This window comes from Hemibagrus wyckioides, linkage group LG01 (genome assembly GCF_019097595.1).
Source record: "Hemibagrus wyckioides isolate EC202008001 linkage group LG01, SWU_Hwy_1.0, whole genome shotgun sequence".
Classification (NCBI taxonomy): Eukaryota; Metazoa; Chordata; class Actinopteri; order Siluriformes; family Bagridae; genus Hemibagrus; species Hemibagrus wyckioides.
The window spans coordinates 10,555,898-10,581,226 of record NC_080710.1 but is presented as its reverse complement, the minus strand read 5'-3'; the positions used below and the strand labels follow the sequence as shown (position 1 = coordinate 10,581,226).

General features: G+C 41.7%; 1 protein-coding gene across 2 annotated transcripts; it reads right to left on the bottom strand.

Moving 5' to 3' along the window:
- Positions 1–5,710: 5,710 nt before the first annotated feature.
- znf574 (zinc finger protein 574) lies at positions 5,711–23,662 on the bottom strand. Of its 2 annotated transcripts, none has more exons than XM_058398216.1 (7): positions 23,593–23,662; positions 20,011–20,178; positions 15,821–17,222; positions 13,726–14,179; positions 11,432–11,526; positions 9,434–9,864; positions 5,711–6,658 (listed from the first exon to the last, which is right to left on the bottom strand). In XM_058398216.1, exons 2-7 carry the CDS (start codon positions 20,170–20,172, stop codon positions 6,131–6,133), a joined length of 3,072 nt encoding a protein of 1,023 aa, XP_058254199.1. In that variant the 5' UTR covers positions 20,173–20,178; positions 23,593–23,662; the 3' UTR covers positions 5,711–6,130. The 2 variants fall into 2 exon arrangements, with proteins under 2 accessions (XP_058254199.1, XP_058254190.1); XM_058398207.1 differs by lacking the exon at positions 23,593–23,662 and adding an exon at positions 20,493–22,701.
- Between the last annotated feature and the right edge of the window lie 1,667 nt (positions 23,663–25,329).

Genomic DNA, 25,329 nt, shown 5'->3' with positions numbered 1-25,329 from the left:
TCTGCTCACAGTTCAGCTGCTCAGTGGTTCTTTGCAAGATTTTGGGTAAACACTAGATACTGTTGTGCATGAAAATCCTAGATCAACAGTCTAGGCTCGGTTGAGATCACAATTTTTTCATCTATTCCGATTTGAACAGTTTCTGAAGCTCTTGGCCCATATCTGTATGAAAGTATGTATTGCACTGCAGCTACCTGATTGGCTGATTGGAAAATTGCACAAATGAGCAAGGGCACAGGTGTTTCTATTAAAGTGGCAAATTATTGTAATTGTATATTATCCAGCCAGATAATCAAGTTCACTATCTCCCTTTTGGAAATAACTCACAGGCACCACATAATAAATATATTGTTTTTTCAGCCAATTAATTTAATTTATCATTTCACTATTTGCAGTTTTTCTATTTCATCCCTCCTGTCCGCCTTTTCGCAGAACTGTTTAGTGTAATCTTTTTAAAACGGGCAATGAAGGCACACACCCGCGCCCTTGAATGCATGTCTCCTTAATTACTGTTGTCATCTACACCTGTTGTCATGCAGCAGTGCTCTTCACTTCTCTCTCTCTCTCCATACACACTGATGCTACTCTCCTCTCCTCTTTTCCCTCAGTGCTTCAGTATCAGCTTAGTGCAGAATACTCTTTTTATGCAATACATACAAATTCCTCATACTGGCATAGTAACACACACACACACACACACACACACATACACCAAACAATAGCACTGTGCTGGGATGTAAGTGTTTGCAAGCCCTTCCTTTTATGCATGCGAAGATACATAAAAAAAAACCCAGCCCTGTGTCCCCTTAATCCTCACGTCTTTGAGGTTTTAATGTTAACCTTTGCCTAGATAACACAGAAACCTGGGGACACAGCAGGGGATAGAGAGAAAGCGTGGGAGAGAGGGAGGGGATGGGAAGATAAGCGAGGGAGAGAGAGAGGGAGAGACCAGCAGAATTGGCATTCTGTCTGTGCGCTGTGCCTCACTAGTGGAATAATGATTAGATACTCAGTATTCCAGTCACATCGTCTCTACTATCAATGAGTGAGAGAGAGAGAGAGAGAGAGAGAGGAAGAGGGAGGGGGAAAAGGGAAGGGAAGGGAAGGGAAGAGAGGGAAAGAGGAAAGGGGAGAGGCAAGGTGAACAAAACAGGAGGGGAACAGGGGTGAGTGTATGTGCTAGCATAAAGGAGAGAGAGACAGAGAGAAATGGCGTACATGGCCAGACAAGCGTGGAAAACCATCAACTGGGTACATACACACACACACACACACATTCTGAAAGGCACACGAGCAACACACGTTCCATTAACACTCAAGGATAAACATGATAGCGCTCTCACATTTTCATACAAAGCAGTTCGAGCTCAGAGATAATAATCAAAAGGTTGTGGGTTCAAATCCCAGGTCTGTAAGAGAGCCAATTTTGTGACCTTCCAGCAATGTTACTGCTTTTTTTTTCCACAAAAGCTTCTTATGATCATCACTAAAGGATCAAAGCGCCCTGACCATGCCGCTAGTGATATTGCGCTTATACACACTACTGCATAATAACATAGAAAGCAGTATAGATCTAATGCACACACACACACACACAACACATAGGGGGAACACTTTGTCAAAGTCAGGGCAAGCCACAGCAGGTACAGCCACCTCAGCAAGAGACACACTGCAGAGAAGGAGAGAGTGAGAGATTGAAAGAGATGCAATGACAAAAAACAAAAAAAACAAGCTTAACATACTGAACAATTTGATGCAGTGTCTGGAACTAGTTGAACACTGGTCATTTAAACACACACACACACACACAGCTATAGGCCAAAGAAGGCCATGAACACTGCTCATTTGTAAAGGCCACAGTTCTGTGGCAGCAATACATTTCCTTAAGTGGCATCTAATCGACTACATGCTGACAAACACAAGACGAGCGGCAGCATCCGTGTGAGGTCTGAACCGTAGAAGAGCGTCATCATTAAAATAATGCATTTATCACACATGCCAACTACCCTCCTACTACCCTGCACATACACACACACACACACACACTTGGATCTGCGTGGGTGAGTTTATTGTAATACACTAGTGTATTGTAGGGTCAGCAGGTTTTCAGCTGCCTCAGCATCCTCGCTCATGGTCATCTCACGGACGTGTATTTATAGGCTCTTAGATATCAGAGGGACGGCGTAAAGGTTAAATAATCAGGGTGATAGTAATAGAAATGTATTTGAAGCTGTTTGTACTGATTGTACGAGACACTCCTTGGGCTTCTGTAAAGGTTGTTTTTTAATCCACACAAACGTTATATATGTGTGACAAAATGGGGAATAAACAAAAGACTAAAGAGCAGCACACTGGTGTATATTCAATACACACTGGTGTACATTTTACACTGAACTGAATCACGCTGGAGGCCGGAGGGATTTTTCCAAAACACATTCCCTCAGCTGGTGTTTCGACATCGAAGGTTGTCAGTTCAAAACCTTCCACTGGTGTTCAATTGGATTATAATCTGGTGAATCTAAAGGCCAGAGCATACGATTATATTTAAGTTTTCATGCTTATACAGCCATTCAGTCAGCCATTGTGTCATGTGGATGGGGTCACTGACATCCTGGAAGAGAGCAGTCTTATATCAGGGTAGAAATGTTTCAGCATGGAAGGTAAAGGTCATCACTGAGAATGCGTGTATAGACACAAACCATGTCAGCAAACCCCCTTCCCCACAGAAGGACAGATTTTTTCTTCTTTCTATATCAAACCACCTACATGCCAAAGGTAACATGATGCTACTACTGTGAGGACGGTGTTTTCAGGCTGCGGAGCAATGACTTCAGCACCCTGTCTTTAAAAAGATATTCAGCATATCTTTTTTTTTGCCAAATCTAAATGGTAATTTAAGCAGTTTGACACTCTTCTATAATGTCCAGGCTGTGGTTATCCTGTAAACAGTTCCTCCCATCACTCCAGCTCTTTCCTCTTGCACTCTTAGTGGTTTTTCTTACTAATCCCATCTTTACCTGGTCAGTAGAGTTTTGTTAAGTAGCCTCCTCTAGCCCTAGTCACTGTCATGCCATATTATTTCCATTTTCTGGAACTGGTGCTCTATGGAACGTTCAAAATGTATTATTTTATTACCAAAAATTTCCAGAACTTTGCCCTGGCCTTGTTTTGATAGTGCCTCGATCTTTTTTGTTTTTTGGTTTAAATAAACACCTGCTCATTCATGCAGTTATCTAATCACAGAGATACAGGTCAAGAGCTTCAGTTAATGTTCACATCAAACATGAGAGTGAAGAAAAAGTCTGATGTCTGTGACTTTGATGGTGGCATGGATGTTAGTGCCAGATGGACTGGTTCGAGTGTTTCAGAAACTGCTGATCTTCTGGGATTTTCACACACAATAGTCTCTAGTGCTTACACAGAATGGTGCAAAAAACAAACACTGACTGAGCAACAGTTCTGTGGGTGGAAACATTTTGTTGATGGCAACTAATTTGGAAACGGGGTGAAAACTTTTTTTTTTTGCAGGTTATCAACCATCTGTCTCTTTTGAAAGTTAGAGCTTTCTTATGATAATGACAGAAAAAGGGATTCTACGTGTGTACATCATCTTAGTTTTATTTTATATATATATACAGGCATAACATTATGAGCAGTGCCAGTGTATAACACTGATTATCTCCTCATCATGGCACCTGTTAGTGGGTGGGATATATTAGGCAGCAAGTGAACATTTTGTCCTCAAAGTTGATGTGTTAGAAGCAGGAAAAATGGACAAGTGTAAGGATTTGAGCGAATTTGACAACGACCAAATTGTGATGGCTAGACGACTGGATCAGAGCATCTCCAAAACTGCAGCTCTTGTGGGGTGTTCCCGGTCTGCAGTGGTCAGTTTCTATCAATAGTGGTCCAAGGAAGGAACAGTGGTGAACTGGTGACAGGGTCATGGGTGGCCAAGGTTCATTGATGCACGCGAGGAGTGAAGGCTGACCCGTGTGATCCGATCCAACAGACGAGCTACTGTTGCTCAAATTGCTGAAGAAGTTAATGCTGGTTCTGATAGAAAGGTGTCAGAATACAGAGTGCATGACAGGTCAGGGCTGTTTTGGCAGCAAAAGGGGGACCAACATAATATTACGCAGGTGGTCATAATGTTATGCCTGTTCGATATTTATTTATTGATTTATACATATTAAGAAAATGTTTTCATAAGTGCCAGTCAGAAGTAACATCAAATACTACAGAAACAAAGTTAAAAGTAAATAAATGTCTATTTTACAATTAGTACCTTTTATTTTTTTCTGAATAAGATCTCTGACCCATCTGATACACTATATTGCCAAAAGTATTCGCTCACCTGCCTTGACTCACATATGAACTTAAGTGACATCCCATTCCTAATCCATAGGGTTCAATATGACGTCGGTCCACCCTTTGCAGCTATAACAGCTTCAACTCTTCTGGGAAGGCTGTCCACAAGGTTTAGGAGTGTGTTTATGGGAATTTTTGACCATTCTTCCAGAAGCGCATTTGTGAGGTCACACACTGATGTTGGACGAGAAGGCCTGGCTCTCAGTCTCCGCTCTAATTCATCCCAAAGGTGTTCTATCGGGTTGAGGTCAGGACTCTGTGCAGGCCAGTCAAGTTCATCCACACCAGACTCTGTCATCCATGTCTTTATGGACCTTGCTTTGTGCACTGGTGCACAGTCATGTTGGAAGAGGAAGGGGCCAGCTCCAAACTGTTCCCACAAAGTTGGGAGCATGGAATTGTCCAAAATGTCTTGGTATGCTGAAGCATTCAGAGTTCCTTTCAGTGGAACTAAGGGGCCAAGCCCAGCTCCTGAAAAACAACCCCACACCATAATCCCCCCTCCACCAAACTTTACACTTGGCACAATGCAGTCAGACAAGTACCGTTCTCCTGGCAACGGCCAAACCCAGACTCGTCCATCAGATTGCCAGATGGAGAAGCGCGATTCGTCACTCCAGAGAACGCGTCTCCACTGCTCTAGAGTCCAGTGGCGGCGTGCTTTACACCACTGCATCCGACGCTTTGCATTGCACTTGGTGATGTATGGCTTGGATGCAGCTGCTCTGCCATGGAAACCCATTCCATGAAGCTCTCTGCGCACTGTTCTTGAGCTAATCTGAAGGCCACATGAAGTTTGGAGGTCTGTAGCAATTGACTCTGCAGAAAGTTGGCGACCTCTTCGCACTATGCGCCTCAGCATCCGCTGACCCCGCTCCGTCAGTTTACGTGGCCTACCACTTCGTGGCTGAGTTGCTGTCGTTCCCAAACACTTGCACGTTCTTATAATACAGCTGACAGTTGACTGTGGAATATTTAGGAGCGAGGAAATTTCACGACTGGATTTGTTGCACAGGTGGCATCCTATCACAGTTCCACGCTGGAATTCACTGAGCTCCTGAGAGCGACCCATTCTTTCACAAATGTTTGTAAAAACAGTCTGCATGCCTAGGTGCTTGATTTTATACACCTGTGGCCATGGAAGTGATTGGAACACCTGATTCTGATTATTTGGATGGGTGAGCGAATAATTTTGGCTATATAGTGTATGTTCAATATGATCTATCCATACTAAATACCCATTCATCATTGATGCCGAGTTTAAAAAAAGGCGAAAGGGATGTGTGGTAAACATGATCATGTCTGTGTTTATCGAATAAATCAAGCAGAGGAACCCCAGGAAGCCAAATAGTTTTATTAAAAACACACACTATAAACTTTATGAGCAACTCATGCCAAAGGTAATAATGATGAACTCAATTGAGGACAGAGTGGTGCAAATATATACAAGATCATAAATGCCATGCTCGATTTTCCTCCTTATAATTTCAGTGTAGTCGATGAGTTCTGGGTCTGCTAGTCCCAAAAAAGTAACAGCTATTTAAGCCGAGGATCAGCTAACATTTTCTTTTCTACACGTACAGAAAGAAAGGTTTTTATCCTGTAAGGTTTTAACCTCAGCTCATTCTCTTTCCTTCTCTTTCGTGACTAGATAGCCTCAAGTTATCTCTGTGCCCATCTCTGAAGCCATTTCACAAATTCCTCCAATCTCTCTCTGTCTCCTTTCCATTCCATTCCCTTCACCCCCTCCTTCCTCTCTCTACACAGTCTCCTCTATAATGAACTCGATGGTGTGCGGGACTTCTTGGCCGGCCACCACTGATATGGCGGGCATGGTAACTGCAGGCATTGCGATGTTGTTATGGAGGAACACCACAGAGGCACCGTGCTGCTCAGGCATCAGCGTGCCCTCCTGAATGATGGGGACAGCGGTGGAGGTAGACGCCGTGGCCAGGGAGGACGTAGGTGAGGCGGCTTCCTGCACCAGAAGGATGGTCTGCACGGCCGAGTCCTGGTCTGCTGTGGCTTCGGTAATGGGGTCACTGAGGTCACCAGCGTGCAGGCGGAGGTGTTTGTGGAGATTGGGGCGCGAGCGGAAGGCAGTGGGGCAACGAGGGCAAGCAAAAGGGCGCTCACCACTGTGCACCCGGGCGTGCTCGGCTAACCGCGCTGCCACGCTAAAGCTCTTCCCGCAGACCCAACACACAAAAGGCCGCTCGCCACTATGGATACGCTCGTGGTCCTGCAGGTGGGGAAGCTGCCGAAAACGCTTCCCACACTGAGTGCACTAAGAGAAAAAAGAGAAAAAAACAGAAAGGAGAAAAAAAGTGGGATAGGGACAGAAAGGGACACAGTAAAAAAAATTAACTCAGTGAATTCACATGAACAGAAGAGTATACTGTTGTTTATTTACTTATTGATTTTTTAAATTGTCGAAACTTGTATTTGCTTTTCCTCTGAAATTGAAAGGAATCTGTTCAGCTGAAGCATTACGTTAGTCGTCAAGCCTCCTACACGTGGATCTGCTCATGGGGTTAGACGTAAATAAACTCAGCAATGATCAGTAAATGCAGTGGTCACGGTGGAGCTGAGGACAGCCAGATGCTGATTGGGATGTTCGCAGTGGGAAGGAGAATTTCCACCTTATTATGACGTGGTTACATAAATCTCTAGAAGAAGACGAGCAAGTCATTTTTGGATCGCAGTGCCTTTGCCTGTGTGGGAGGACTGATTCCATATCTGGACTTTTGTTTCTCTAGGCCAAATTGGCACGCAGGCTACGCTGGATAGAAGTGAGTCCTTATCTACTCACAGAGAATGAAGTGTTCCTCTGCACAAGTGCAAAAAAACATCACCTCTCAGTTACACAATGAAATTAGAGAGCAGGGGGGGGGGAGAGAGAGAGAGAGAGAGAGAGAGAGAGAGAGAGAGAGAGAGAGAAAGTCAATTTTTCTCTAAAAGCTTTTTGAATTAATTATGCTTATTTGTTATTCATGGTACCATATAAGTGAAGGTGATTGCTTTAAATTGTTTACATTAGATTATAAGTGTGCTCCATTTAAACATCAGTGTATGTCAGGGTTTTGTTACATAAATACAGGACACACATCATAAGCCAACATGCAGTCCATAATCAATAGTTTTTCATTACAGTTTTACAGTGAAAGTTTTCACTCATTCATGCCAGTTAACCAGAATCGGTGTCATTTGGTCATGTGGTAATATATAAGCAATATCCTGTTATGTCAGACAAAAAGCAATGCATCAATGCACAAATATTCTTCTAACATGAGCTCAAAATGAAATGCCTTTTTTTTTTTTTTTTTAAACCCATCTTGTTTGCCAAATAGTAAAATAAGAAGCAAGAGTAACAGATGGCAGCATGACCCGAGCAACGTAATGACATTACATCATTATCATTATATTGAATCAGTTACTGCCTGAACATCTTTGACTGCATTAACCGGGACTGAGTCTTAGTAGCGTCTAGCAACTTTCCAGCTGCATGAGCTAAAAATAAAGTTTTAATGAGTAGTAGGCTAAAACTGTCATGCAAATAATAATTTAATAATATTCTTCTCTGCTGAAAAGGGTTTTTTTCTCTCTCTCTCTCACAAATCAGCAGCATACTATTAAGCTCTAGTGGGGGTTTTTTTGTGAAGAAATATTCATAAGAAAAGAAAAATTGACTGAGTGATATCTAGCACATCATGATCTGCTGTCATTTTGTAAGGAATAAAACAAGTCAGTGTGTGCTGTTATAGGAAAATAATCAACGGTGGGTTGGTGTAATGGAGCTAGACTGCAGTGATTTGCCCACAACGTTCATTTTAATTTATTACTGTGCGACATTTAACACTTTTTAACGGTTTGCAGTTATGTCTTGGATTGTCTACATGATCACTTACATAGCACTTATAAACAGCTTTTCCATTACCAGCCTCTCTATTTTTCCCTTCTCTCTCTCTTACATTAATAAAGAGCAGCTTGTAATGTTAGTGAGAAACTCCAAAGCACATAGACCTCTTATGGAAAAATTACTGACCATTACAAAGCGTTGACACTGGAGACTCCTTCCATAAATGTTAAATAAACATCTGCTATGATTATATATTTCTTTGGCAAATAATAATAATTTTATTATTATTATTATTATTATTATTATTAGATTATGTATATCATCCATCTGTGAAGTTACAAAAAAAGTAACAAATTCAAGAATTCAGCAGATATATAATGAATATAAAATGTTTAGTTCATATATTTAAAAGAAAAAAAAAAACTTTCTGGTTCATTCACACATTAGCTCTAGTGATGGAGATGCTGAATGTGGTTCGATACACTGAATATTTATGTTTCTATTTAAGCAAAGGCAGCGGTGTCTATAACAGCAGGGCAGTAATGGACACAGATAGGGGACAGTGAGTGGTAGATTGGAAGATAACAGTATGGGTTAGTAAACAGAAGGTTAAAGGGTTAAATCCCAGAGAAAACCCCGGTGTGGCCTTTAAATAAACTTCAATCTGATCTGCTCCAGGGCCATTTGTACAATGACTGACCCTGAGCTGTCACTCACTGGAAGGAAGAAAGGAAGTAGATAATCAAATAAATAATCAAATTAATCTTTAAAATAAATATATTTGTTTTAAGCTATATTATATCATTGTATTACATTAAATATAGTTGTTAGATTCAAATATTTTGTTTTATTTATATTAACTTAGATATGCATTAGGTAAGATTAGTTCACCTTTGAATTTATTTTTTTTAATTTTCCCTTTCCCTTCCATATTCATGAAGCTCCAGCTCCTTGATATAAGTTGGCCTGTAGAGTCCAGTGTCTGTAAACTGACTAACAGGAGGCACGTCTAAACACCAGCAAGCATTCTGTACCAGAATTCAGATTTTCTCTCAGCCACTTAAATACACGTGTGCTGAGGCCACAGCTTAAAGCTTTATATTTTTGAGATTTTATAGATTTTGTTTAAAGAAAGTATTGCACCTTTAAGTTAAGAAATTAAAGTTTGTAAGTAAATCTTCGGTTTTTCTTCTAGAAACTCACCTCAAAGGGCCTCTCGTCTGTGTGTGTGCGCATGTGCACAGCGAAGGTGGAGGCGTAGGCAAACTCCTTGGAGCAGAAATTGCACGTGAAGCGGCGAGGGGTGTTCCTCTTGGACAGCGGTGCGCGGCAGTGCGCCACCACGTGCTGTGCCAGGGAGGAGCTGGAGGCGAATCTTTTCCTGCAGGGCGTCAGAGGGCAGCGTAGTGGCGTCTGGCCCGTGTGCGAGAGCCGGTGTAGATCCAGACCGTCCTGCGTCACACAGCGGTGGCCGCACATATCGCACTCGAGCTGACCCCCGACTCGGCCACGCCCATGACCTTTGTAACGGCGCCGCTGAGTAGGTTCTCCAGTGCAGCGCTGCATGTGCACATCTAACACGGCCTGGTTCAGGAATTGAGAGCCACACTGAGCACACACCACAGGTTCCTTATCTAGAGACAGGATTACACCAGAGGTTCAAACATTAAAACACTTATACACACCAGAGATCATAAATCTAGAGAGAGAGAGAGAGAGAGAGAGAGAGAGAGAGAGAGAGAGAGATGCACCTACACACAGCTTTTGTCACTTATCTACAAAGGCAAAAAGGAAATTCTCAGACAAACACACATATACTTTAGGTTCCTTATCTAGGAAAAAGAAGAGGAAGGGTGGAGAGGTTCAAAAGCATAACAGAGACAAACATTACGTCTCTTATCTGCACAAAAAGAGAGAGAAAGTGTTAATAAAAACATTAACGCATGCTGCTCTCAGCTTTATCTAAAGACATGAGGACAAAAGAAATAAAATACAAAGATAAATAGAACTTTGGAAACTCAATGACAGATCCAATGCTGCTGTTTAGATTCAGCTGCGCTGTCACAGTTTGACCTTTATAGTCTTCAAATGCGCTCTCTTACACAAATGAACTGCCATCTTCTCACTCTACTGCGCTCTCTCTCTCTCTCTCTCTCTCTCTCTCTCAAACACACACTCACCCCAGTGACCGGTATTAGCCTGATGAGAAAGTGACTGATCAGCAGCTGATCTTATCAATACATGCAGCTAATCAATGTGACCTCTGACCCCATTTATTCATTTCTGTCTGAGTTGCAATCAATAAAAGGATATTCATCAAAGGGGATCTGTGGATGTATGAGAGAGGGAGAGGCACAGAGTCAGAGTCAACGTGTGAGTGCAAAAACTGCTTTATAGTATCGCAGCCAAAGGCTGTGAAAGAACTGCTTGGTTGGTGTATACTTGTACGAATGTGTTTAACTTGACATGCTTAACCGTGGTGCTCGAATGTGATCATCTCTAAAAACAAGTGTCCAAAATTCAGCCACAGGAGCAATACTGTATCGCAGGACAATCCTGGGAGAATCTCAGTCGTATAATATGACTTGATGTGAATATATATATATTCTTATCCAATACTGTATTAGGCACTGATCAGATTCTGCATTATGTGTATTCACTATACAGTCAAAATATTGTGGACACCTAACAATAACACTCATATGTGCATTTGAACATACAATTCCAGATTTAGTCACAACTTTAGTCCCTCTTACAATAATAAGCTTCACAATTCTGGGAAGGCTTCCCACTAGATACTAGAATGTCAGTATAGAGGATCTGACCGTTTAGCCATAAAAGCATTAGTGTGGTTGGATAGTGATGTTGGGTGAGGAGGACTGGTGCAAAATCAGGGTTCCAGTTCATGATAAAGGTGTTCAGTGGGGTTCTGTGCAGGACACTCGAATTCTTTTACACCAACCAAGGCAAATCACGAACTAGCTTTGTGCACAGGAGGATCGTCATGCTGGAACAGGTTTGGTTCCAGCGTGACAGTTCCAGAGAAGGGAAACTGTACAGCTACAACCTAATGTGTTTTTTCCAAATTTATGGCAACCACATATGGGTGTGATAATCAGGTGTCCACAAATGTTTGGCCATGGTGTATTTAGACAAGGAAAACACATTGGTTGTGATGTGTGAGGTGTGCACCCCACTGACCTTGGTGAATGAGAGAGTGCAGGTCGAGCTCTTTCCGCCGCTGGAACGCTTGTCCACACACAGTGCATGGGAAAGGGTGACTAGTGTGCAACAGCCTGAGGCAGAAAAAAAAGGAAGAAATCAAACAAAATTATTCAAATGAGTGCATGATAATAGAACTCATTATGCATAATCTTTCAACTCCAACCTCTATTAACAATCACACTGTCTCTTACTGTAAGATTCATCTCTATTTGGGACACAACCCATTATGATTAGTTGAAAGGAACACATGTCTGTGTGTACACTGAGGTGCCAGTGTATATGAGCATCACATCGTCTACATAACAAGGTCAAGCGCTGGTTCCTAGTGTGTATTAATGGAGGGGTGGGGGGTTAGGCACACAGCACATACTCAGGTATACACAGAGTGCACAGCAGCAAGTAGGCCACAGTTGGTACCTGTATTATACCTGTATTACCCGTCGAGAGTCCCTAAAGGTAGATGCGAAATATGTGTATTAGAAAATGGGTCTCAGTATATATTTAAGAGCTTAAAATATCCACCAAACTAAACAGCCTTTGAGTCATAAACCCTCTTTCAGACCAACTTCCTTCCAAGATAGAATATGCAAACAAACATACATATGTATAATAAACTCTGATGAAAATACATGTTCTTGTGTACTAGAAAAAGAATGCAATATTAAATCTAATATATTTTTGATTCTATAAAATATATTCGTTCAAAATTTTTAGCTTTACTGGCTGATTTTCTCTGTGTATATTTTCATTTATATTAATATTTTTGGAATCATTTTTCAGCGTGGTTGAAACGCTACATAAAGCTTATTGTTATTATTAACAAGTTAATTGATATGCAGCGAGAAACTGAAGCATCTTCGCAAGCAACAGATCCTGCCTCATGTTGAACAGTTGGAAACGAGCCGTGTGGGCTGTAGGCATTTGTTGGATCCTTCAAAAGACAATGCATCCAAAAATCGTTGAAAACAGAGGCAAAAAAAAAGAGAGAGTAAACATGATTTTTGAACCTGAAATGTGAGCCGTTTCCAGAACCACAAGTCTGATCATCAGGCAATTCTTTCTATCGTTTTAGGATTTTATTCATGATCTCATGATGCTACTTTAGCCAGTCTAAATTCCATAGAAGTAGACTCACTTTTTGTTTTTTAAAAGTTATTAATATTCAGCCAGAACATACTGCGCTTCACTAGCGCTACCGCTCTGTCCTTTGGCTCGGTTTGTGCCTCGAGGCTGAATTTAGTGGCTAGCATCTACAGTAAAAAAAAAACAAACCTGCAAACAAAAATACATCCGTATATTCAGTTCGGAATCACCGGCAGGGTCGATTCAGGGTCAGATTGCTTTCTTGCTACAACCGAACACGCTATATTTTGACATATGTGAAAGCATCCTTAAAAAACAATAACCTTTACAATAGTGGTATGTAATAAGCGCTATTACATAAGCGAGTCTAGGCCATGAAAACTCTAGTTATAATGTAGGTAGAAGGCATTGTTTCAAGAGAGCCTGGTACTTTTTTAACATGGAAGGTTTTAGTATGCTGTGCGCATAACCGCTTTCCCCATTAATGCCTAACCTCCGGAAACTGAACCACGGTTGTCAGATCTGAGTCGATCTACGGGTTTAAATTCCCTTCTCGCTGGATTTATAATCTGAAAAAGGACCTCTGGAGACCGGACTGACACGGACTGATTAATATCTCTAAGACACGGCTTGATGAGGTCATGCCTTGTAATGAGGTAGGTCAAGGGTGAAGCTTCATTCACTTCCTGCTCAAATCTCATGTTCTGTCTGCACACTGGTGTGTTGTATGCCTTCGACATGAGCAGAGCTGTCATATCCGGACTAGGAAGTAGCTCAGAGACAGTAATCTCATCAGAATGTAGAACGTGTCAGATCTAAGTGGTCACGATATGATAATCACCCAAGCCAATATAACATTTTCTGTCACGAGATCTGGTTTTAATTACATGGTTTCAAAGAGAATGCTATTAAATAGCATAACACTGCAGCAGCAGGGCAAGTATTAAATTATTTAGTCAAGGACGGCGCTTGGATAAATCCTAAAAATGACTTTTTAAGAGAAACATTTTTCTTCAGTGGAAAAAAAGCACCGCACTGGAAATGCATTCACTTGAGTGAGGATGAATATTAAACTAAACCTTATAAAGCATTCATTTTAAGTCTTCTGTCCTTTCCTCCACACCAGTTTGAGGTTGTTAAAGCATCATTAACTACTACTGCCTGCCAAAACGTTCAGTGACACTCACCTGTGCAGCTGAAGTTGTGAGTCCAGCTTGAAGCTGGCTGGACAGTCAGGGCAGGTGAGCAGACAGGAGTCTCCAGGAGAACGTCCACGCACTCTGCTTCGCCCCTGGCCTCTCTTCTCTGTGCCCTCCTCGTGGGTGAGCATGTGGCGTTTGAGCGAGGCAGGCTGAGAGAAGGTCTTGGTACAGACGGGGCAGGTGAAGGAGCGTGGTGGACCGTGGCACAGGCTGTGGCGCAGCAGGCCAGCGGGAGTTGGGAAACTCTTGTTGCACACGTTGCAGTTGAACAGCTTCTCGCCGGTGTGCTGGAAGACATGTTCACGCAGGAGGCTGCGCCGCGTGAAGCCCTGACCGCAGTGCGGGCACTCATGGGGAAGCGGTGTGCGTGACCAATCGCGGCTCAGCTTGGCGGTGGCCTCGAGTGTGGCATCGTGAAGCGTTGTTTCGCTCGAGTTGTCTGAGGGGCCAGAAGGGAAAAAATGATAAGAAAAAGAGTGAAAAACTATTTGATAAACAGGGAAACAAAAACATCCCTGATTCTTATTATGTAGACTGGTGTTATCTTCAAAATATTAAATATCACAAAATGTTGATGTTTCCTTCAAGAAAAAAAAGGCCTTTTCCATTAATACTGGGAAAAATACTGGTTCAGGAAGCTTCATGCATAAGATTTATATGTTGTCATAAAACTTGTTCAACAGCTTGCGACCAACTGCACTGAAAGAGTAGAGAATCATATCGAAGATGTTTTAGCCATAGAGCCTGCATGCTTGCTAACTAGCTAATGTCAGTGATTCTTGGCTATTTTTTTACTTCATTAATAGGTTTGGCTACTGTTGAATAAAAAAGTAAAAATATGACGAAATAAACCAAGCCTCACATCCCAAACCTGACATCTTTCGAACCTGTGGCAAACACAAGCTGGATAAAAATCCTACTAGTTATATGCGATAACAGGAGAACATGTGGCTGTGTCCCAATTCACATCTAACCACTGATCCTGGCATTTGTAATGAGAGTAAATGAGTTAAAAGACCATTTTGGGGCTGCAGACATTCACAAAAGCAAAACAAAGGGATACGAGTAATTACAGAACATCTTCCTTCATCCATTTTGGTAGTGCTTATCCTACACAGGGTCATGGGGAGCCTGTAGTCTATCCCAGGGGACTCAAGGCTTTGGGTCTCACACACACACTCACATACTAAGGACAATTTAGAGATGCCAGTCAGCCTAAAGCACGTCTTTACACTAGGAGAGGAAACTGGAGTACCCAAAGAAACCCATGAAGAACAGGGAGAAAAATGCAAAATCAAAAATGCTTGCAGGAAGGAGGCGGGATTTGAACCCCCAACCACTAAACCACCATACCCTCTAGAGAACATCTGATCATATTCAAAAAGAAAGACGTGAAAGTATTTAAAAAGACATTTTTCCACTATTAATATCTTAACATGAGACTGTGTGCTAACAGTGAGAATCTCTGAACCCTAATATACCAAATATCATGGTGCTACAAATGAAAAGATTCTTGTTATCTTTATTTTACCCTAAGCGTATGCATGTCTTTGCACTCACTCATAATAACATATGCGTCTCGCACAGCGTTAGTTCCTGTGGTCCTCTCCTAATGACTAACACTGACTCACTTGCTATATGTGTTATCACTACTGCGTTCAGTATACAACCATTATTAATAAATAATAATAAATGAATGTTTCCTCACTGAATATATAAAACATTAGCAGCATAAAGTGCATACACCCATGACTTCTTCCATAAATGTTAAATAAATATCTTTATACTTGTAACAGCACATTTTTAAAATCGGTTTATTGTTTGTTGTGGATTTTGTGACACTACTGTCAGAGTCATGCTATACAAAAGATTAATAGAGCATGGACAATTGTGAACCAATCGGATTCAAGAATCAAAATACGTAGCTTTGATAAGGCATTTTATAACACTAGAACAAACAAATAAAAAAATTCTAAATAATTGACCGAGATTTTGAATGGTATTCAATTTACAGGAAAGATTTTCTTTTCAAAAGGTCTAGAAGTGTGAAACACAGAAATAAACGAAAGCAGCCACTGACCTGGCCGTCGAAGGAAAAGGGCAGGGGACAGAGGAGGATGTCTGGCCAGAGAGGTGAGCGTGGCGTTCAGCCTAGAAGACGGAGAGGGTATGTTCTTGCGATGTTCTCTTCGATGGTACAGAAACTGCGTGGTGTTCATAAACTCTAGGCCGCATTCTGCACAACTGTGCAGCGCCTCCGCTAGGCCGTGCTCACTGCTGCGGTGCTTTGCTAACTCGTCCTCGGCATTAAAAGAGCATCCACACTGACTACACAGGAAATTCTGGTGGGTGGAAAGCACTGAAGATGCTGCCTCATCTGTCTGCGCCATATCCACATCACAGCTGGTCTCAGTTTCCACTTGTTTCTCTTCGACTACTTCCTCATCCATGGGCTCAGCTCTGCCTTCAACTTCCTCCTCTTCCATGCTGACAATCCCCTCGACTTCTGTCTCCTCTATTTGTTCCCTTTCGACTGCCTGAGGCACAGGTTCGTCTCCGCTTGATTGCATGACCTCGCTTCTAATCTCAGGATCGAGCTCCACCTCCACTTGAGAAATGGGAACAGCATCGGATACTGTCTGCTCCAGGCTGGTGATCTCCATCAGACTCTGGCCTTCTCCGGCTGTTGCAAGCAAGAGCAGACCCTCTCCCGGGGCCTCCAGCAAGGCAGTGGAGAGCTGTGGCACCTCCAACTCTTTCTGCTCCTCTTCCAGTGTTTGACTGCGATGCTGTTTGCGGTGGTAGAGAAAGAGCGTGGTGTTGAGGAAGCCCTCGCCGCACACGTTGCACCGGTGGATGGCCTCCTTCAGGTTGTGCGCCGTCTTCCGGTGAGTCACCAGCTCTGAAGCCAAGCTGAAGCAGCGACCGCACTCCACACACAGCAGGCTAGAGGGAGGCTTGGCCTTCTTCTGCCCTCTCCGTCTCACTTGCGGGCTTGGTTCCTGCACAGGCACTGGTTCCTGCTCAGTGCACTCAGGCAGCTGAGGTGCAGGCTCCTCAGGGGGATCACTGCTGCCCGGGAAACCTTCAGAATTGATCTCTGTTAATTCATTGTTCACTGGAGTAAAAGTCTCCACACACGCTTGGTGTTGGTCTTCCACCTCCAACTCTGCTGGCTGTTCACTATAGGCTACTTCGCCCTCTTCTGTGACCAACTGGCTGACGGGTTGTGGCACTAAAGTGCCAGCCACGTCCCCGGGTACAGGTTCAGGTTCAGTTCCATCTTCAGGTTCAGGTTCAAGTCCAGGTCCAGGTCCAGTCTCTAGACAACAGCCAAGCTTTCGGTGCTGCTGCCACAGCAAGAGTGCATCAAATAGGAGCTCACAGTCGGCACACTGGTAGAGGACACGTGGCACATCTGAGGAGGGTACAGGTTTCCTTTCACTCAGAACCTCAGGAACATACACTGAGTGAGCTTCCAGCTGGAGGAGAGAAACAACACAAAAAACGTGAAGGAACAATTCAACAGAAAGTCACGTTCCATTGAGAATTTTTCTAAAACAAGCTGTTCTTGTTCACTTAAAAATCATAATTGCATTACGAATTAAACGACAGTTTTACGTCCTGTTTGTACTAGCAAAAGAGGCGTACCATCTATATAAAAGGCTCCTTTGTGTCCATCGGAAATTATTTTAATTCAGTGTCCAAACGTCTTGGATACGTCTACTCGTTTTACTTTCACCACATTCTGAAAGCCAATCTCAATTACCTTTTTTTCCCCTCACTACACTAGAGTCGCAACCAAGAAGCAAACCTCAGTAGACCGTTCCCTTATGCCACATTCAAATCGCGGGTCTTCGTGAGTGTAAACACACTCACAGCTTTTTCTCATGTCACATTCGATACCATTATTAACTGTGGAGTCTTTGGGAAGGACCCAGCAGGGGGGTTGTATTACAGTAATCCGATGGAGCAGTCTGCGACATCCTTTTTATCTGACGAGGCGAAAGCCGTCTGCCAGCTGTGTGCTGTGCCAGCATTTAAAAATAGTCTGAGCGTTCATAGACTATTGCTACTGATGGCAGGGTATTTAGATCAAAACACAAAAGATAGACCTTTCATAGTCTGTTAAAACAGGTCAGATAGAAGTAAAGAGAAGCGAAGAGCATTCTATAGACATCATTCAAAAAAATACATATTGTGCAACTCTCACAACATTCACAAATTCTCGCAATTCCTGAAATAAATGAAAGCAATGATTATTTTAATGGTAAGGTGGATATGTGAAACAGTGAGCATGCCCCAACTTTAAGGCACAAAAGACGTCTGAATACTGAGAGACGGGCAAGAGCTAGCATCCAATCAGGAGACAGAGAGAGAGAGGGTCCAATATATAATGAAGAGAAAGAATGGACTTATCTTTTTTCTTTTTTAAGTTTCATAAGGCATTCATTGGAATTCATTTATTAGTGAGAAGCTAGTGAATGATTTATCTTCACTGAGGAATCCCACAATGCATGGGAAATGGCGTCATATTTTCTGAAGCATCTCAGCTCGGAAAAAAAATGTCGGCCAAACCCTCGGCCCACTTCGTTTACAAATGCAAGTAGCCTGGAGTCATTGCTGTTGCTCACGTTAGTGATTTTTAACTTCCTTTGCTGGTCTTTATACAACTTTTAGGTGTTTCGTGATTTTTTTTTTTTTAAATCCGCTAACCTACAATCAAGCTGAAATAATAGTTCATAATGACATCAGAAATTCTATTCAAGATATGGGACGTGTCTGTTGTTGCTAAACGCCAGCGGTAACGTTTTACATCATGAGTACGTAGTCATGTCGCCGGAAAATTGACTCATCGGTGTCCCAAAGTGTAATGAGTCCTGACCAGTGCCTGAACTAGTGTACACGATATACTGACTCACTACCTAGGGAGCTAGGGAGCTGAGTGAGACACTGGAAAAGCTAGTGCTTCAGGCAACTATTTGTGTTCTCATGAATTTTTTAATCAGTGTCCACGATAAAACATCAACTCTCATAACACTTCTGTAATAGCAGGGTATATTATTTATATAGGAAGATATTAAAGACCCAACAACTAAAAGAGTAAACAAACAGCCAATATTATAAAAGAGACGGAGAGCGTGTTTTGTTTTTTCAAAATCAATCAGATATGATGATAAGGGCTTTATGAGTCTCTATCAGTCACATCCAGCTATCCTTCTGGGGCATTTTAATGAAAGGAAGAAAAAAAAAAAAACCCACCATGACTAATTATTATTAATGTCCCAGCGTATAAGGTTATCGAAGGTCATCTCCAGGGCAAGGTGATGCACTTTTGCAAGTCACTCATTTAGAAATGAATAAATCACAATTTTACAGCGAGTACGCCGATATTAGTAGACAAAGGGAAACACTCTAGTGTGTAATTTTCTTGCTATAATTAAGAGGAAAATTAGGAAGTATACGCAACCCTGAATTACACTTCAATTTACATTTCAAATATCTTTTTGCCTTAAAAGCAACACTTCCGACGTAGAGCCTATTTCAGATAATTACAGCTGTGCGTTCAAGCACCATTCGGGAGGGGAAAAAAAATCTGATTCAACTAAATAGAGGCATTCACTAGCATCGTATGTAATTACCTTGGGTAATAACGGTGCCTAAAGCTATATAGGATTGTAGCAATAGGGTTGAAATTAGCAAAGATACGAGAAAAGGATCCTTTAACTTCCCGGGGACATGCTGGTTGATGACATTACTCTAATTTAATAATGCTGGGCATAATAATAAATTCCATTTATAAAATGCACAGCTCCAATTGATTTAAATGAATATCATAACATCGATCAATGGAAGAGGAAAAAAAAGAGTTGCTATTATAGTATAGCCTCTATTAGCTGATTACATAATAATTCAGCTCTTAAACTTAAACTCTTGAACTTTTAAGCAAGGTTTATGTGCTCAATGGCCAGGTACTAAACTGTGGCTGTGAAAAAAGGGGGGGGCAGATTTCACATTAACATATCCCTAAAAGTCAGTGAGTACTAATTATTATGATTATAATTTTAATATGTGATCAAGACGTATGAAGCAGCTAGCCATTCGATACAGCTGCTTAGTGTGATACTGGGCAACTAAATAATAGTATTAGTAGGAAAACTACAACACTAACAAGTACCTTTATTTGTGTGTGTGTGTGTGTGTGTGTGTGTGTGAGTGTGTGAGAGAGAGAGAGAGAGAGAGAGAGAGAGAGAGAGAGAGATATGGCACCTGTGGTAGACCAGCAGAGATGGCAGCAGCCTCTATAGCAGTGCCAACAGACAGAGGTTGTGTGTTCTCAGCAGTGCAGGTTAGCTGGTGTGTCAGCACTTCCTCTAATGTGGGAAACTCCCGGTAGCATGGGAAACACATGTACACAGACGAGCTCTCCATGGCAGCCTAAGAGAAACAGGCCAAACATTGGTTAAGAAGAAAACTTCAGATTTCTAGATTAAGTAAAAATAGTGCACAACTTGTAAGATATGGGAATAGGATCCTTATGCAAGGAGATGAGCTAGTAACCCATAGGACTTTTTCTATTACAGGGGTAGAGAGAACAAGAAGTTGTAAATTATGTCTAAAAAACTTCACTCATTTTCTTTATTTTTTCTTGCACCATTTTCCATCACACTGTATTTTTATATTAATAAACAATTTAGAGCTTTAACTATCTAGGTATTGTTATTAGTCATTTGTGTCTACATGTTACCTACTGCAGACAAGTGACGATTGATGCACATTAGGAGTGAAGGCTGGCCCGTGTGATCCGATCCAACAGACGAGCTACTGTTGCTCAAATTGCTGAAGAAGTTAATGCTGGTTCTGATAAAAAGGTGTCAGAATACACAGTGCATGACGGGTCAGGGCTGTTTTGGAAGCAAAAGGGGGACCAACACAATATTAGGCAGGTGGTCATTATGCCTGGTTGTTGTATACGCGAAGGCCGGTTTGTGCGCACAATGGCCGTGCCTTATTAAGATGTGGCAACACTTAATTATCTCATTCTCACGCCTTACTAACTTGTGGCCATGACAATTATCTCATCACCATGTCTTAATGATCTAGTTCTCATGCCTTACTAACTCGTGGATAAGATTTAATGATCTAGTTCCAGGGCTTTAATCAATCTAGTTTCCACGTCTTACTTGGTTATAGCTACGCATTAGGATCCTGTTAGCACCTGTGAATAATCTGTGGTCACACATTATTCTTATTAAACAGGGATTTGAGGACAGGGCGTCTTGCAGATGATTGATTTGTCTCAATCTGATAAACTCTTTCACAAATAAAAAGCACAGTGAGGTCACTAAAAGGTGTAATATGCTTTACATTTTATCATCAAGAATATCGCAAACCCTGTAATTAAATCCTGATCATTAAGAAAGACAACAAGTCAGAGTGACTCATAACAGTAGTAACAGAATGGAGGACTGTGTTATACACAGTGGCACACTTACTTCACTCTGTAGTCATCAGTATAGACCAAAACTGACAGACTACCTGGAAGTCTAAGCCTGAACAATTACCAATATGTCTATACATATACACCCATCAGCCATAGCATTAAAACCACTGCCAGTTACAGTGACATTGATTATCTCGTTATAATAGCACCTGTCAAGAGGTGGGAAATATCAGGCAGCAAGTGAACAGTCTGTTCTTGCAATTTGTGTGTTAGAAGCAGGAAAAATGGCCAAGTGTAAGAATCTGAGCAACTCTGACAAGAGCCAAATTGTGTTGGCTAGATGACTTAGTCAGAAGATCTCCAAAATGTCAGGCCCTGCTACGCAGGGGTTAATACCTGCCAAAAGTGGTCCAGGTAAGGACAAGTGAACTTGCAACAGGGTCATGGGTGCTTAAGGCTCATTGATTTGCATGGGAAGTGAAGGCTAGCCTACCAGATCCAATGCTGTGGAAGAGCTACTGTAGCATGAATTGCTAAAAAAGTGAATGCTGGCTATAATAGAAAGCAGTCAGAATACACTGCTGTGTATGGGGCAGCATGACCACTGACCACTGACAAATAATGTTGCAGACCAAGTGCACCCTTTCATGGCAACAGTATTCCCTAATGGCAGAGGCCTCTTTAAGCAGGATAATGCCTCTTGCCACACTGCAAAAATTCTCTCCAAATTTCCCAGATCTCAGTCTATGGGCCGCACCGGGCAAACAAGTCCAATACAAAGAGGCTGTGCTTCACAACTAACAGGACTTAAAGGTGCCAGATACCAACAGCACACCTTTAGAGGTCTTGTGGAGTCTATACCTCAACGGGTCAGATCTGTTCCTGTGGGTTTAGTGTTATGGCTGATCTGTGTATAATCAAGCACTTCACTTAATGTTCACATCAAACATCAGAAGAGGGTCTTATTGGATTTAACCATGGTATAGTTGTAGGTGCTAATTGGGCTGGTTTCAGCATTTTAAGATACTCCTGCGATTTTCACACACAACACAGTACACAGCAACTTTATCTCAATTCATTTGTATATTCTCTAACCTTCCCTATGTATGTGAATTGAGGGAATTTAGCCTCTTTATTAAATCCCCTTGTAACAGAATGTCACTGAAGACAGAACAGCAAAAAACATAGGGGCAAACTTTCAAATGTAAAATATGTATAGGGATTTCTAGCTACCGATAACTGTAGGTAGAAATATGTGGGTTTTGTGTACTTAAAATAAATTTAAAATCTAGAAACAGATCTTTATTTTTTTCACCCATCTTTATAATCAGGACTCGGCTGTACTCAATGACACCAATAACAGTGCCCTCTTCAGGTTAAGTCTGACACAAGAAGTTCGAACACTAAACTAATAGATCAAGCCATCTGACACATTGTTTATAAAATAGTCCGTATATGAGAAGAATAAGGTTTACTGTAAAAGGCCTGACGGACCAGTTAAGCATCACCTTTGACTAAATGCAGGAAATAAACAATGATCAGAGAATTTTGAGCAACTTCTGCTTTTCTCCAACACCAGTTGAGACCTTGATTACTTCTTAACATCCACAGAAACAGTGAGGTTTATACTGGTTTGTTCTCTCTTGGTTGTTATGACGTAAAGAAGTATGAGATTTTATTTTAGAGGACGTGTCTTTAAAAAGACAACAAGAAGAAGAGGTTCATGTGTAACCTTTGTACAAGCCTAAAATGACCAATAATAACCCCCAAAGGCCAGTATTCTGTGCTGAACAAAATGAAATGCTATAAATGGACTTCCGGTTAATTGGGACATTATAATAGCTCAATAACCAATCACTCAGTCCCGAGAAGAGCCGAACTACTTTACACTAACGGTGACAAACCATCTAACATGCAAGCGACTGTTTAGAACTTCAAGCTAGTCAGTCAGCATAACCAACGCCTTGGGCTAGCTAGCCGCTCTATGCTAGCTAAAATAAGCATGCTAGCTTGGTGCAAACATTAGCAATACAGCTAACGCGGAGCCGCTAGTTAGCATTTTGAAATGTCATTGACTTGAAGAGCTGGTCGGAAAACAACCGCATGAACCGGTCATGTTTCTGTTCCGTCAGCATTTATAATAAGGGCTTTGGGCTGAAGGCAGAGGCAGTGTGTGCTGAGTCGCTGTTTAAACACTTAACAACAACACGGAGACTGAAGAAGCGCCGAAGAAGGACGGCGCCCGCTTCTTCGGTGGTAATAATGGCGCTCCCGCGAGCGCAGACGGCGGATGTCTCCCCCAGTAGAAACTCCAACAACCTTAAGTAGTGCTTAAACACTAGAACAGATATATAAGTGCGATATTCACCTAAAGTGCTGTTTTAACTGTAGAAAATAGAAAAACTCACCGAATACAGCCTTACTGCTTTGGACCTGAAATGATATTAGGAACGTTTCAACAACCCGCTACGTGATTGGTCAAGAGAACAGTTCGATTCCACCAATAAGATCGCTCTTACAGAAACTTGTCCGTTAGCGCGAGTCACTGAGAGAGTGGACTCTATCCTAGTCTATAGACCCACAGTGTAAATATACAGTAATACAACTGTTCTTTTTTAGTTTCACAGGTAATAAATATGTTTTGGCAAATAAAAAGATGATAGAAAATAGTATTTAACTGTATTTCTTTACTAGACTTTTAATACAGAACACGATTTGTACTTTTTTTTTTTACTCCTTCCAGTCTCATTTCACCTTCATTTCAGTCTTCATTAATCTGACGGCTAGATTTCATTTAGGGGCTAAGCATAATGTCAGCAATTAGTTTTGTTTATTCATCATTAGTTAACCAACATTCATGGTCTTATTTTAGGAGTTATTTGTCAGCAGATTTACTAAATACACTATATTGCCAAAGGTTTTGGGACACTCCTCCAAATCATTGAATTCAGGTGTTGTTTTTCAGGGGTTGGGCTTGACCCCTTAGTTCCAGTACTCTTAGGAACTCTTAATGCTTCAGCTTCATACCAAGACATTTTGGACAATTTCATGCTCCTAACTTTGTGGGAACAGTTTGGGGATGACCCCTTCCTGTTCCAACATGACTGCACACCAGTGCACAAAGCAAGGTCCATAAAGACATGGATGAGCGAGTTTGGTGTGGAGGAACTTGACAGTCCTGACCTCAACCTGATAGAACACCTTTAGGATGAATTAGAGCGGAGACTGCGAGCCTGGTCAAAACTGGGACGTCTACCTTTACATGCACATGAAAGTAATATGGATTTGCAGCTATAACAGCTTCAAATCTTCTGGGAAGGCTTTCCACAAGGTTTAGGAGTGTGTTAATGGGAATTTTTGACCATTTCACTAGGAGCGCATTTGTGAGGTCAGGCACTGATGTTGGACAAGAAGGACTGGCTCACAGTCTTTATTCACATAAACACAGTCATAAACCTTGTGGAAAGCCTTCCTAGAAGAGTTGAATCTGTTATAGCTGCAAAGGGTTATGCGTGCACATTGCTGTATTTTATTGTAATTATAATACAAAACACAGAAAAGAGAAATACATATTAAACAGTGCACTTACTGTAATGGCAGCAGTTGTTAGTGTTTTTTGCCCTTTTGAGTATTTGAGCTGTGACTGGCGAAGTGTTCTGGTTATGATGGAAAAGTTTATTGTGGTTGTAGGGCATTTAAAAAAAATAAATAACTTGGCATTGAATAATGCTTGTATTAATAATATAATAAAATGGAACATAATATTGGTAGAAGTAATATACTATGCACTGATAATAAACACTACAGTATGTGTATACACGCTAGAGGAATGACAACAAAAAACAAATTCCGTTTACAGCATTTGGCAGATGCCCTTATCCAGAGCAACTTATATTTTTATCACATTTGTTATACAACTGAGCAGTTGAGGGTTAAGGGCCTTGCTCAAGGGCCCAGCATTGGCAGCTTGGTAGATTTGGGCTTTAAAGGGAGGGGATGTGTTAACTTAGTGGTTAAGGTGTTGGCCTGCTGATCGAAAGGTTGTGAGTTTGAATCCTCGGTCCACTAAGCTGCCCCTGCTGGGCACCTGAGCAAGGCCCTTAACCCTCAGTTCTATAAAATTAGATCTGCTAAATGCCGTAAAT

Coding starts and splice junctions, on each gene's coding strand:
- znf574 (XM_058398207.1), bottom strand. CDS start 20,519: ATGTGCATCAATCGTCACTTGTCTGCA. Junction 14,180..15,820: donor CCTTTTCCTTCGACGGCCAG/GTCAGTGGCTGC, acceptor CTGGCCCCTCAG/ACAACTCGAGCGAAACAACG. Junction 9,865..11,431: donor GCACTCTCTCATTCACCAAG/GTCAGTGGGGTG, acceptor TCCTGTCTCTAG/ATAAGGAACCTGTGGTGTGT.